This window comes from Orcinus orca, chromosome 20, assembly GCF_937001465.1.
Source record: "Orcinus orca chromosome 20, mOrcOrc1.1, whole genome shotgun sequence".
NCBI lineage: Eukaryota > Metazoa > Chordata > Mammalia > Artiodactyla > Delphinidae > Orcinus > Orcinus orca.
The window spans coordinates 169,720-183,672 of record NC_064578.1 but is presented as its reverse complement, the minus strand read 5'-3'; the positions used below and the strand labels follow the sequence as shown (position 1 = coordinate 183,672).

Below are 13,953 nucleotides of genomic sequence, written 5' to 3'. Positions count from 1 at the left end.
GAAGAACGGCAGCTGCTGCGAAGATCAGGGCAGCGAACCTAGCAGCTTCTTCCCAGATTCTCAGCACAGAACAGCTGCCCCACGATCCCCGGCATCCTTCTGGGGCCTCACCGTGATGGCAGCATTTTCCCCAGGCCGTGAAGTCCATCCCTGTGACTGTTTGCCTTGGCCTGCTGAGTAACTCACCCTCTCGGCTGTCCACCCACCCATCCAACTACCCATTTATTGATTCATTTATTCATTCAACCAATGTTTAAGACCTAGCACGTGTCTCACACAGTGCTAGGAGCCAGAAACACTAAGATAAAAAAATAAAAGCAAAAACAGAAAATGTGGTTCTGGCCTCATGGAGCCAACCATTCAGACAACAATCAAAGCAGCAGATAGATGTATAACTGCAGATGGGATCCTGTGCAGAGAAGCGGCCGAGGGTGTCCCATGAGGGTGGGTGTGCGTGGGGCCCGGGGGCCCTGTGAGCTGAGGTCTGAAGCCCTCAGTGAGGGGGATCAGTGAGGGAAGGGGGCAGATTCTACTGCAGCCAGGAGGTACTGTGTGGGTGCTACGTGGAGGTTGTGCTTTCTCCCCTGCCCTTGCCTGGGAGATGCGGCCACAGATAGCCAGTGGGACTCCAGTGTTCCCGTGGGGCTCCAAGGCTGATGGCCTGGTTCCCCCAGATATCTTTCTGAGCCCCAAAGCCTTGTCCAAAATGCCCACTTGTCCCTTTTGTAGCTGGTGGACCAGTAGCCCATGTGGGAGACAGGCCAGCAGGGCCCACATCCCCACAGCTGCTCTTCTCCCCTTTCTCCTGGACTTACAGATGCTGCAGAAGCTTCGGGAGGATGAGCCGCAGTCAGAAAAGCCCCTGATGGAGCTCGACAGCCTGGGGCGCACGGACTGGGTAAGACGTGGCCCCCGCTGGCCCGGGGCACAGCCCGGGAGCCCTGCCCGGGGCTAAGGGCCATTTTCATCTTCTCGGGGCCCCAGGCCCGACTCTGGGTCCAGCTCATGCGGGAGCTGCGCCACGGAGTGAAGCTGAAGAAGGTGCAGGAGCAGGAGTTCAACTCCCTGCCCACAGAGTTCCAGCTCACCCCCTTTGAGATGCTGATGCAGGACATCCGCGCCAGGAACTACAAGCTGCGCAAGGTCATGGTGCGCCCCTCAAGGTCATGGTGGGCCCCTCAAGGTCATGGTGGGCCCCTCAAGGTCATGGTGGGCCTCTCTAGGCCATGGTGTGCCCCTCAAGGTCATGGTGGGCCCCTCAAGGTCATGGTGGGCCTCTCTAGGTCATGGTGGGCCCTTCAAGGTCATGGTGGGCCTCTGAAGGTCATGGTGGGCCCTTCAAGGTCATGGTGGGCCTCTGAAGGTCATGGTGGGCCTCTCTAGGTCATGGTGGGCCTCTCAAGGTCATGGTAGGCCGTGTTGAAGGGGGTCCACGTTCAGCCCCCCTCTGCTCGCTGGAGCCCCTGCTTGGTGTGCTGGCCACTGAACTGGGGCAGACGTGGCCCGGAGTCACGTGGTGCATGGTCCTTTCAGGGACACAGTGTGACAAGGGCAGGGAGAAGGGGACCAGGGGCAGGAGCTGAGGCTGCAGGATTGTCGCATTTAACGCTCACATAGCCCCTGCTGTGTGCCAGCATCGCTGAGAATCTTAAACGTGCGAGTTAATTTCATCGTCATGACAACCCTTTGAGCTGGTGCCGCTAACCCCCATTTCCACATGAAGAATCTGAGATGCAGGGAAAGCCTGTGGTCAGGCCTTGAAGGCCACGGCCGCACAGCCACTGAGAGGGAGGCTGGAGTGAGGTCCAGGCGCTGCCCATGGCTGCATGAGCCCCTCTCAAGGCCACAGCCCTGGCAGGTGGGCCCTTAGCCTTGCTGCCCTCACCCCACACACAGGTCAACGGGGACATCCCTCCCAGGGTGAAGAAGGATGCCCACGAACTTATCCTGGACTTCATCCGCTCCCGGCCTCCGCTGAAGCAGGTACCGGCTCCCTTGGGGCGTTTGGAAGGTTGGTTCTGGGGCGCTCACTGCCCCAGGAGCACACAGGGCCTCCATGTCCGACCTTGTGATGCCGTGGGCTCCGGATTCCTCATGCAGGGTTCCTCCCCAGCTTGGGAGTCGGCCCCCACCTGGCGCTGCCACACCCCCTGCAGGTCTCAGAGAGAAGGCTTCGCCCCTTACCCCAGAAACAGAGAACGCTGCATGAGAAGATCCTGGAGGAGATCAAGCAGGAACGCAGGCTGCGCCCCGTGGAGGACAGGCACTGGGATGGGCGGGGTGAGCGGGGTGAGCATGGGACACCCCCTCCTCTGCCCCTTGCCTCCCCTCCACCCCCCAACCCGTCCTGTCCTGTCCTGCCTTACCTGCTGCCTGCCCCAGGGTTCGGCTCTCTGCCCTGCATCCTCAACGCCTGCTCTGGGGACGTCAAGTCCACTTCCTGCATCAACCTGTCCATCACGGATGCCGGGAGCAGTGCCCAGCGCCAGCGGCCCCGGGTCCTGCTCAAGGCGCCCACATTGGCTGAGATGGAGGAGATGAACATATCCGAGGTCAGAGCCCACGGGTTCCTGAAGAGAGACTGAGGAGGAGGGGGGGGAGGGGGAGGAGGAGGGGAGGAGGGAGGGGGCAAGGACATAGCCAGCGTCCATCCGGCGTCCAGCTCTGTGGGGCGCGCCCTGCTTTGAAGCCGGTGTCCTGCTGTGGGGCTGGGTCTGCCCTGGGGGCAAGCATGGCCGGGCTCAGGACCCTTTCCCATCTTGGCGGCTCAGAAGGGTCACTGGGACGGTGGCCTTGGACCACTGTGGGCTTTGCACAGAAAGGTCTAAAGCAGAGTGCTCCGTCCTCCTGGGGCTGGGAAGCTGGGCAGCCCCCCTCAGAGGTGAAAAGCCAGCATGTCCCAGCGGGGCTCTGCATCCTGGCTGCTGCCCTCTGAGCCCAGAGACCAGGGTGGTGGCCACGTCCACGGGCCCCACCTGCCCCCCAGACCTGCCCTCCCAGGACTTTCCAGGAGCCGCAGACCAGGGTGTGGTTTTTGAGGCACCCGCCTCCCCCTGGCCTGGGCAGTGTGTAGCGGAGGCCCCTGTGCCCGACACCTTGGTCCAAGGACCGGCAGGAGGCGCTGGCGGGCAGAGAGGTCAGGGAGGTGCCGGCTGGCGTGTTCGCAGGAGGAAGAGTCGCCGTGTGGGGAGGTGACACTGAGGCGAGACCGCTCTTTCTCGGAGCACGACCTGGCCCAGCTCCGGAGCGAGGTGACCTCTGGCCTACAGCCCCCTGGAGGCCTGGAACGGGCTCGGCCGCGTGCGGACAGCGTGCAGTCCTGGACGCCCAGCGCCCAGGAGCCAGGTGGGTGCTGCCCTCCCTTCCCTGGGCACCCTCCTGCGGGCGCCCTTTGCCCCTGCCCGGTCCCAGCGGCTTCAGAGGGTACAGGGAGCTCACACCTGCAGGAAGGGTATTTATCACCCCAGGCAGCCATCCCCCACCTTTCGAAACTTTATTAAATTAGTAATACACACTCATTGTAAAACTTTAAAAAAAAGTTCCCATGATTCTATTACCTAGGGATAATTGCCGTTGACATATTGGTGTATAGAAAGAAAGCTGGATGGATGGACGATTGACAGATCCTTCTAGTGTTTCTGTCAATGGAGACGTGCCCACAGAGTAGCACACACCACTCTGGAGCCTGACCAGTGCCCTGGGTTTTGTCACGAGCCCCGCCCTTTCCCCGTCGGTCAGCACGCAGGACGGTACGGTTCTGCTGGCCATGCAGGGTTAGTTGGTCCCCTCCGTGGTGAAGGCTGGGCCCCACCAAGTGCCCCGGGTCACAGGGTTGCCACCCTGCCCAGTGCCTCCCACCAGGCATGGCCAGGCCCTTCTCTCCCCTCAGGGTCACCTTGAGCCCCTGTGTTGCTTTCTGGCCCCTCTCGGGATGGTCTCATGTGGTGGCTATGAGTCACTCCTGGTGTGAAGAGGTCCAGGCCAGGCATTCCGTACCTCACTGTCCCCCCATGGTGGAGGTGGACCCCCTCTTCCCCCTCCGACCCTTTCTGCCCCTCTGGGTCTCCAGGCAAAGGGTGGTGAGGGGCGCTGACCAAGGCTGCCACGGCCCCATCATGGGGCTCAGATACGGGCCCCTCTGGCCTGCCGCACTGCATAGGCCCTCGATGTGGGTGATGTGTCCTCTACTAGACCCCTCACCCCCAGGAAACCACCGCACCATCACCTCCTGCTGCCTGGAGGGCCATCTCCCCCTTCCCTGGGCACAGCTGTCCAACGCCAGAACACCTGCAGGTTGTCCTGACAGCCCCCGGCTCTTCTACCAGGTTCTGTCAGCGTCCAGTCCCGGCATGACCCCAGCTCCCCGCCACGCAGTGACCTGGGCTCAGTCGAGGACAGGCCTGGGGCCTCCGAGTGGCTGGTGAGTGACGGAGGCGCGGTGGTCCAAGGTGGCTGTGTTGGGCTGGTGTGCCAGCTGGGCTCAGGAGGGGTTAGGGCTCCCCTCAGTGGTGTGCGGGCTCCGCGCTCCAGCCACCCAACCTGGGCAGGTTGGGCTTTGCTGCCGCCCCCTGGACCTTCTGGGTACTGCGGCCCCCGGGGCCGGAGAGGGGCCTTGCTAAGGGGACAGCCCAGTTCCACCTCTGGGGGCTCAGGACAGGTGAGAAGCCCATCGCCCTGTGCCTGGAAGGCAGCCTGGTGACACTGGAGAGCACTTTCTCAGGTCTTGACTCTGTGCCGCTCCCTCTCGGCGCCTCCGTTTCATTGGCTGTGAATTTTGTCTGACTTTTCATTGTGAAGAGCTAACAGTGGCTGACGTTTTGCGGTCCCCACTTGGACCTGAACCCTGGTGCATGATTTTATCAAATGCGATGAGAACAGTGAGGTGCCTGGGGGGCCACAGGGCACCTTGCTGATGCTTTGAGAGACGGAGTTCTGTGCTAAGAACACAGGACTGTTCCCCTGGGGGCTAGGACAGGGTGTACTCGTCATGGCGGCCCAAAGGGCCGGGCGCTTATGACGAGGTGGACAGGTGCAACCACCTGACTGGCAGACCCGGAGTCGCAGTGGATGGTTGGCGCTGGGAGGGAGGTGGGAGCGGGGGAGGGTTCCAGGAGGAAGGGCAGTGGGCATTGGGACTCTGGCTGGCTCTGACTGGCCTGGTGTTGGCAGGTGGGGAGCAAGGTTGGAGGCAGATGCTTCAGGTCTGGGAGCACTGCGGACGAAGGTGGGATGGGCTGAAGGGTTACATGTGCAACGAGGCCATCGACGGGCTGGGGGCTGGCCGGTGGGGTGGGCGGGGCCAGGTCAGAGAAGCCTTGCCTGTAGCCATGCACAGAGAAGTCCCAGGGAGCGGTACGGCTCCCTGGCGTGGCCGAGCTGAGGAGCGGGACGTTTTATGGAGCTGCTGGGCTTGGTGGACCAAGGCCAGGGAGGTGCCAGGGTCCTCCGGGAAGAGGGGAACTTAAGGAGACGCCCTGAGAGCCTGAGACCGGCCCCTCGGGCCTCCTGCCATAGGAGTTCAGCCACCCCGTGGAGAGCCTGGCTCTGACGGTGGAGGAGGTGATGGACGTGCGCCGTGTGCTGGTGAAGGCCGAGATGGAGAAGTTCCTGCAGAATAAGGAGCTCTTCAGCAGTCTGAAGAAGGGGAAGGTGAGGGGCCCGGGGTTGGGGCAGGCGAGGGCAGGACCGGGCCTGGCGAGTTCTGGACAAAACTGGGCTCTAACCAGGCCTTTCCATACAGATTTGCTGCTGCTGCCGGACCAAGTTCCCACTGTTCTCCTGGCCGTCCACCTGTCTCTTTTGCAAGAGGTGAGTGAGCCTTCTGAATGCACCTTGGCTGTGAATTAACATGGGAAGGAGGGGTAAGAAGCCTCTAGGCTTCTGTCTAGTAGAGCTTCCTGCGATTCTGAGGACGATCTGTCAGGCACTGTGAGTTGTGCAAGGAAGGGACAGAATTTTTTATCTAATCGTAACGGCTGAGCAGCCCCCACTTTCAGCCAAGGTGGGGTAACAGGAAGCAGGACAGGCATCTTCCGCATGAAACAGCCAAAAAGAAAGAAAAAAACCCCTCAAAGACATGAAACACTGGTTCTCAAGACATCGGGTATCAAGCAACCAACGGAAAGCAGACAGGGTGAGCTCTATCCTAGGACGGCCTCAACTCTGGACTCGGAGCCTATTCAGCTCCTGGGGTGGAGGAGCTAAAGCTGAGAACGAGGGCACCCGGGCAGCTAGTGTTCTCCCCTCTGGAGAGAGTCCTCCAGGAAGCAGGTCTCAAGAGACCTGCAGAAGGTCCCCCTTGAGTGTTCAGAGTTCTGATCAGCACATACACGCAAGGAAATTACTGAGGGTTTGGAAGGAATCATCTTGAAGCACAGATTGGCAAACTCCAGCCCATGAGCTAAATCTGGCCCACTGCCTATTTTATAAATAAAGTTTTATTGGAACACAGCCACACCCATCTGTTTATTATTCATTTAGTCACACCTAAAATGTTGACTATCTGAGCTTTTACAGGAAAAGTTGACTGACCCTGTCCTAAGGGTTTAAAGGAACAGTACCAGGAATAGTGTCTATTCCCACCAGCCATGGTGGAAAGTTGTGATTCATGGCTGCTGAGTGGAATACACAGGAAGGTCTTGCCTCACTAGCGGGAATAAGTGCCCCTAGACTGAGCACTGCTCCAGAACTAACAAATCACAAAAGCAAGACCAGAAAGGACCAAACTATTCCCAAGTATCCTGACGGCTTCCCAGAGCAAAACTCAAGAATAGGAATAAAAATATATCCAGCAGCCAGCAAGATGAAACGCCTGGCGTCCAATCAAACATTACCAGGCATGTCAAGAAGCAGGGGAACATGACCCATGACCCACATCACCCAGAACTGACACACATTTTAGGGTTAGCAGATAAGGACATTGGAAGGTTTTTTGTTTTTGTTTTTTTGGCCACACCGCACAGCATGCGGGATCTGAGTTCCCCAACCAGAGATTGAACCCCGCGCCCCCTGCAGTGGAAGTGCGGAGTCTTAACCACTGGACCACCAGGGAAGTTTTGAACTGCATTTCATATGCTGCCAAAGTTAAAGACATGGAAAAGGTAAAGGAGAGACAAATCGAACCTCTAGACATGAAAGCTGGAATGTTTGGGATGAAAATTACACTGGATGATTTATAGCAGGTTAGACATTCAGAGGAATGTGCAGAAGAAAAGATTAGTTAACTTGAAGACCTAGCAATAGAAACTATCCAAAACAAAATTACCCAAAACAAAAACACTGAGAGAAAAAATAATTTGAAAATGAAAAATGTGTTGGCAAGCTGTGGGATAACATTAAGAAGCCTAATATAGGTGTAATTAAAGTTCCCAAAGATGTGGGGGCAGAAAAAGTATTTGAAGAAATAACAGCTAAAAAGGTGTTCCAAATTTGATGAAAAATATAAACCTACAAGAAACTCAGTGAACCCCAAGCACAAGAAATATGAATAAAATCACACCAAGACACATAATAATTAAATTGATCAAAACCGGTGATAAAGAGAAATTCCTAAAGTCAGTCAGCAAATAAAGACATGTTATGTACAGAGAAAGAGAAAGATGACTGCAGGTTCCTCATCAAAACATTGCAGGCAAGATGTCAGTGGAACAACATCTTTAAGGTACTGAAAGAAGAAGAAAAAAAAAAACGGTCAATCTAGAATTCTGTACCCAGCAAGAGGCAAAAGTAAAGATTTCCAGAAATACAGAAGCCAAAAAAATTCTTCACCAGCAGACCCACACTGGAACAAATGTTAAATGAGGTCTGCCACGTAGATGGAAAGTGACACCAGATGGAGACCTGAATGTACACAAAGCAATAAGAGCACTAGGAACAGCAACTCCTAACATATAAGATTATCTTCTTATACCTCTTTAAAAGGTAAACCAATACCCAGCACCCAACAAGGTAAAATTCAGTGTCCATCATCCAATCAAAGATTACCAGGCATGCAAATAATTAATAAAAATGTATTTTGGGGGTTATCACATATCTGTAAGTAAAAACATATAACAGTAGCATTAAGACCAGAGATGGAGGACTGTAAGTATGCTGTTATAAGTTTTTATATGAGATGGTAAAATATTACTTGAAGGAAGACTGTGATAAGTTAAAGACTATCCTATGAGCCCAAAAGCAACCACTGGAATGGCTTGTATGTCAACAAAGAAGATAAAATGGAATCATAAAAAACACTCAATACAGAAAGCATAAACAGGAAAAGGGAACAAAGAACAAATAGGACAAAAAGAAAACAAATCACAAGATGATAGACTTAAACTCAATTATATCAACAATTACATTAAACGTAAATGGTGTAAACAATCCAATTAAAAGGCAGAGTTTCTCGGATTGAATAAAGAAAGCGAGACAATCTGCTGTCTACAAGACATGTAATTTATTTTTAATTTAATTTTATTTTTTGGCTACGCTGCACGGCTTGCAGGATCTTAGTTCCCTGACCAGGGATCAAACCCAAGCCCCCTGCAAACCCAAGCATGGAGTCCTAACCACTGGACTGCCATGGAATTTCCTAGACATGTACATTAAATAAAAGTCACAAACTGGTTGGAGGGAGGTGGGTGGAGAAAGATACACCACACCAACATTAGTCTAAAGAAAGCTTGACTTGATATATTAATATGATACAAAGTAGACTATGGAGTAAAGAGTATTATCAGAGTTAAAGGAGTTCATTTCATAACACTAAAAGGAGGAAATAATCCTGAACATTTTCCACACCTAGCAAGAGATTCAATATACATGGAACAAAACATTGACAGACTGCAAGGAAAAATAGCTAAATCCATGCTTATAGTTAGAGATACGAAACCCTAAGGGTCTAGGAGGTTTGCATGACACTACCACCAACTTGATCTAAGCGACATTTAGAGAAACTAGACCGAACAGTGCGATGTATGTTCTTATCAAGTGCACATGGAACGTGCACCAAAATTGACTATTCTGGGTCAAAAAACAAGTCTCAAAAATGCAGAAGGATTCATATCATACAAAGTATGTTTCCTGACCACAGTAAAATAAAATCAAACTAATACAGAGGTTTGTTGACGGCGAATTAATTATGGGACATCCATGCAAGAGTGCATGGTCCCTTGTTTTAAAAAATGAATTTGGACAATTTGTACTGATGTGGAGAAGAGCCCTGGTGTATCTTTATACGATAGTACACATGATACCCCATTTCATTTACTGTATTTTTACTTTAAATGTATGTTTTTGTTAATTTATGCTTAGATATGGAGAATGGAAACTGCTGATAGGAGGGATCGTCTCTAGGATGGGCTTTACAGGAGAGGACTCGTGTCTAAATTAAAATTCTCTCTAATGTTTGAATTTTTACAACAAGAAGGCATTTACTTTTGAAATCACGTATGGGAAATAAACACTGTTAATCACTGCTTAAAGATGGGCATCTCACTTGAGGGCCCTCTGGCTCTGACAGTGCTTGTGGAGAGAGGGGTCAGGTACCCTCCACTCCAGACCAGATGCTCCCCAGCAAGAGCGAGGAGGGGCAGAAGTATTTTGGGTGCAGAGCTGAGTAAAAAGAAAAGCAAGATTTGGGAGTAAAATGAAAGTAAAGCACTGACGTGGCCAGGGGTCAAGCGGGAGGCAGTGACAGCCTGGCCTCGCCTGTGTGCCGGGCGGGTGCTGGATCCCTCACAGCTGACACTGCAAACCCTCTTCTTTTCTCTCCAGAGCTGTCTGCAGTTCCTGCAGCATAAAGGTGAGGACCACCTGGGGTCAGAGCGAGGGCCCACATCTCAGGTGTCCTGCGGCCCGACCGGGCCTGTCCGGGGGTGGGCAGAGGCTCTGCTGTCTCCTGTCGGGTGATCCCTGCTCACTACTCACCTCTTCAGCTCCTTCCTCCAGAGCGATCCACTTCTACACTTCCCAAAACTGCAGTTTTTAAAGACGCTTGTAAATGGTCCCTTTTTTTAAAAATTAAATATTCTGTGTTAGTAGGCCAGTGCCAGGAGACCCGTCTCTTTCTCTAAAAGTCCTCCTTCTGACACCCCAAATTCCTTGAGTGTTTTTGGAAAGCCTCATTTTATAGCAGCTTGGGGTGTCTGCATACACGCAGGTGTGCACAGAGGTAAAGGATAATATTTGGAAGGATGTCACCCCTTTACACCTCGTCCCAGAAACAATCATCTGTTTCAGGGATTTTTGCCACCACTATTTTCAAGCCCTTACTTTTCATGCTGCCACTTGGCTGTAGAGAGACCACCTCGTCAGTGTTAAGTGCTGATTACATACAGGCCGCAATGCTCCATCTTGTGTGTTGGCAGCTGCTCGGGGGGACCAGGGTGCCTGGAGTGTCTCTCTGTGTTGCAGATGAAGATGCCGTCTAAGAAGTTTGCACACATTCCCGTGTACACGCTGGGCTTCGAGAGTCCTCAGAGGGTGTCAACCGCCAAAGTCACGCTGGCACAGAGAAGAGACGCCTTCCAGTGCGTGCCTGCCCTTGGTGACGTCCCTGTGGTGGGCAGGTGTCACAGTCACCTGGAAGCTGGGCGGGGGCCTGTGTGCTGGGGTGGGGTGGGGCTGAGAGGTCAGAGCCCAGGACCCAAATTCCTCCCAAGGAAGAGCTGCTGCGGGATGGACTTTGCTCTGCCTGATGTGGGCGCGGGGGGATGTGGAGACTCGGGAGGACCCCTTACGGCCCCGTCCTGCCCCAGACCCCTGCAGGGGCCCCACTGGCGGAGCGTGGAGGAGGAGTTCCCGCACATCTACACCCACGGCTGCGTCCTGAAGGACGTCTGCAGCGACTGCACCGGCTTCGTGGCGGACGTGGTGCGCTCCAGCCGCAGGAGTGTGGACGCCCTCAACACCACGCCCCGCCGCGCCCGCCAGACCCAGTCCCTCTACGTCCCGAACACCTGGACACTCGACCTCAAGTGATGGTCGTGGCCCCCTGGCCGCGGCCCCCTGGCCGCCCGGTCCGAGGTTTTTCGGGGTGCCCGGGTGGCCATGCTTCTGGGGAGGAGCCAGGCTAGTCCTGGACCAGGCGGAGAAGCCCCCGTCCTGGGGCATGGCGGCCCCCGGCCCTCGTGACGTGCATGTACATATATACATATACAGATACGTTTATATAATATATACACACAGCATATATATTTATATTCATGCTTCCTGGCCCCAGAGTTCATTTGGGGTCAGACTCACTCCAGGACCCTCCCTGGGGGAGGCTGTTTCCTCTCAGGATTCCTTGAGCAGAGCGGGGGTGGGGTGGGGGTGGGGCGGATGGGAACGGGTCTTCTCACTCAGATGTAGAGGGGGCACGTGGGCATACAGCAGAGGGGCTCTGGGGAAGAAGGTCCTACCCGCACGTTTTCTTTTCCGGCAGCTTCCCCTCCCTGGGTGGACGTCCAGGCCGGGACAGGGGTCCTTGGTCCCCAGGGGGCTTGGAGCACCCCCCTCGCACCTGTGCTCTCCTAGCAGGGCTGTGGGCTGCGGAGGCACCTGGGAAACCTCTGAGTGGGCTAGGATTCCCCTGTTGGGCATCCCAGCCCTCCATGTGGAAGGTCTAAGGCCAAGCTCACTCCCGGCCCCCACCTGACATCCGTACCCTGGCCATCTACCACGCAGCCAGTATCGCTGGCCTCCCGCACTCAGAGGTGCGGGGATGGTGCTGGCCTGGGGGCCCTGGCGATGCTGGCGGTCCTGGTACGGGAAGGAGCTCTGTAAATTGTACACAAGGCCACTCCTGGCCGAATAAATGTGGTCTCACAGACTCCTGGCCGGGGTGTGCACTGAGAGCTCTGCAGTTGCAGGGGTGGGCCTGTGCTCCAAGGGCGGACACTGGGCTCTGAGGGGCCACCTGCCGCCTGGTGCCGTCATGACACAAGCGTGCTCAGGCCCACTCCATGATCTGGCCATCTTGGTCCTACAGCCGACCAGGGCTGTGTGTGTCTGTGTGACAGCCGCACAGCCTGCTGCCTGTCACCTCCCAGCCTGGGGACCCTTTGGCCTCATCCGCCACATCTCTACTCCTGTTCTCCAGGCAAAGGGTTCCCTCAGGGCCGGCAGGTTTGGGGGAAACGTGTGGGTGAGCACCCGGGTGCTCTGCCCACAAGGACGGGGGCTTCTGTTGTCACCCCCATCTTACAGATGAGGAAACTGAGGCTCAAAGAGGTGAGGGAATTTGGCCACAGATGCACAGCTTGCCCAGGATCTTCAGCCAGGCCTATCGGATGCCAGGCTCTAAGGCCTGGCACACAGATATGGGCCCGGAGGAGGCCCCAAGGGACAGAACTTGTAACAAACGGGCCTACGGGTGAGATGCTTTCTTCAGCTAGGGTCCAGGACCCTCAATAACAATTAGAGCAGCCAGGAGAAACAGCCCGTTCCCAGCACTTGTTCTGAGTACTTCATGGGCAGGCAGTATTGTTATCCCCATTTTAAAATGAGAAAACTGGCACAGAGAGGGTAAAGAATTGTCCCCGGTCACACAACCAGCAAGGAGAAAGCACTTCCAAGGGCAGATAACCCTGCAGGTGCGGAAACAGGGCAGGTGACACTAGCAGGGCCATGCTCCCAATAGGGGGAGACCCAGGTTCTAATCCTCACAGGAACACCTTGAAATGAAAGCCCATCAGAAAACAGAATAAACCCCATTCTGGGGCAGCTGGGCTAAGCCAGGAGGGCCCACATGGCTCCAGGGTGAGGTCAGGAGGGAGGGTCCTGCTGTCCTGGCTGCTGGGGCTCACCTCCCGCCGACCCCAGGCGCAGAAAGCTGTAGTGCTGGCCCAGGGAACCCAGCCCTGCCTCCACTCACCTAATTTAGATCCTGACAGATGGAGGTCGCCCGCTCTAGAACTGTTTACAACCAAGCTTCTCGCTGAGGAACAGGCCTTCGGGAGCCCAGGGAAAGGCTCATGTTCAGAGCTGCCTGTTCAAGGAAGGCACCCCTCACAACCCCCCGGCTGCCAACTTAACAGACGGCAGGGCAGGAAGCAGCTCCTGGTGACACTCCCCTCGTTTCCATCCACAGGTGAGGCGATAAGCCTGCATAAGCTGGTCACAGCTTGGAACAGCAGTGACACAGAATCTATTTAACAACTAGCCTGATCCCTGAACAATCAGAGTTTTTAGGAGGATGGTGCCCTGGAGATCCTGTATGTCCTGAGCGTGAGGCTTGGTGGCTGGATTGTGTGTGTGTGTGTGTGTGTGTGTGTGTGTGTGTGTGAGGCAGCAGCCACGTGCCAGCCAGCGTGAAGCAGTTCAAGATCCCGGTGACCAGTATGGCTGCCAGGCCAGCAGTGCGAGCACTGGCACACACACCTGCTTCCCTTCTGGGGCTGTGCCAGCAGCCTTCCTCATCTCAGCTCTGGAACCACAGACACAAAGGCAGACCCATATTCTACCTGGGCCATTTCCTTACTCTCTGAGTCCCAGTTTCTTTACCTATAAAGGTGAGGACGTCTACCTTCCACGGCCAGGTAAGAACTCAGGACAGGGCTTGGCGCCACAGTGAGGGTCGTCCGCGACCCTCCTCCGTCTGGGTGGGAGGGCCCCTTCCCCACACCAGACCATCCTGCCCTAGCAGGGGTTCTCAATCTGCCTGTACACTCTAAACTCCTGAAGACCTTTTTTTAAAAATGTCAATGCTAAACCCCACATTGGAATTTCTAGGGATGAGTCCTCGACCTTCACTGTAAAAATCCCCCCAGGAGATGACGACACACGGTAAGGGTGGCGAGCCTCCACCTTAGACCACGGATTCCCACACCTAGATGTACAGGAAAATCACCTGGGACGCACTAATGACGACAAAAAGCAAACGCCCAGGGCGTACCTAAGGGTCGGTTTCAGCCTGCCGTGGGAGGGGGGTCGAGATCCGCAGCTTTGGGAAGCTCCTCGGCTTGGACGCGCCTACTTTTAATGAGGACA

General features: G+C 55.0%; 1 protein-coding gene and 1 long non-coding RNA gene across 7 annotated transcripts in view; one reads left to right on the top strand and one right to left on the bottom strand.

Moving 5' to 3' along the window:
* Positions 1 to 11,793, top strand: part of SPIRE2 (spire type actin nucleation factor 2) — a 26,511-nt gene extending 14,718 nt beyond the window's left edge. For 2 of the 6 annotated variants that reach the window (XM_033406200.2, XM_049703564.1), the window contains 11 exons: positions 818 to 898; positions 985 to 1,149; positions 1,897 to 1,983; positions 2,157 to 2,552; positions 3,168 to 3,345; positions 4,326 to 4,420; positions 5,515 to 5,649; positions 5,741 to 5,808; positions 9,757 to 9,784; positions 10,396 to 10,511; positions 10,740 to 11,793. In XM_033406200.2, the coding sequence (XP_033262091.1) occupies positions 818 to 898; positions 985 to 1,149; positions 1,897 to 1,983; positions 2,157 to 2,552; positions 3,168 to 3,345; positions 4,326 to 4,420; positions 5,515 to 5,649; positions 5,741 to 5,808; positions 9,757 to 9,784; positions 10,396 to 10,511; positions 10,740 to 10,962 (1,572 nt within the window). In that variant the 3' untranslated portion in view covers positions 10,963 to 11,793. Of the gene's footprint in view, positions 1 to 817; positions 899 to 984; positions 1,150 to 1,896; positions 1,984 to 2,156; positions 2,553 to 3,167; positions 3,346 to 4,325; positions 4,421 to 5,169; positions 5,225 to 5,514; positions 5,650 to 5,740; positions 5,809 to 9,756; positions 9,785 to 10,349; positions 10,512 to 10,739 lie in introns of those variants that run through there. The other 4 variants (XM_033406205.2, XM_033406204.2, XR_007474365.1 and 1 more) reach the window with 4 other exon arrangements.
* LOC125962724 (uncharacterized) lies at positions 8,419 to 13,953 on the bottom strand. The gene is made up of 2 exons (XR_007474369.1): positions 12,839 to 13,953; positions 8,419 to 10,537 (listed from the first exon to the last, which is right to left on the bottom strand). It is a non-coding gene; the product is annotated as an uncharacterized LOC125962724 (long non-coding RNA).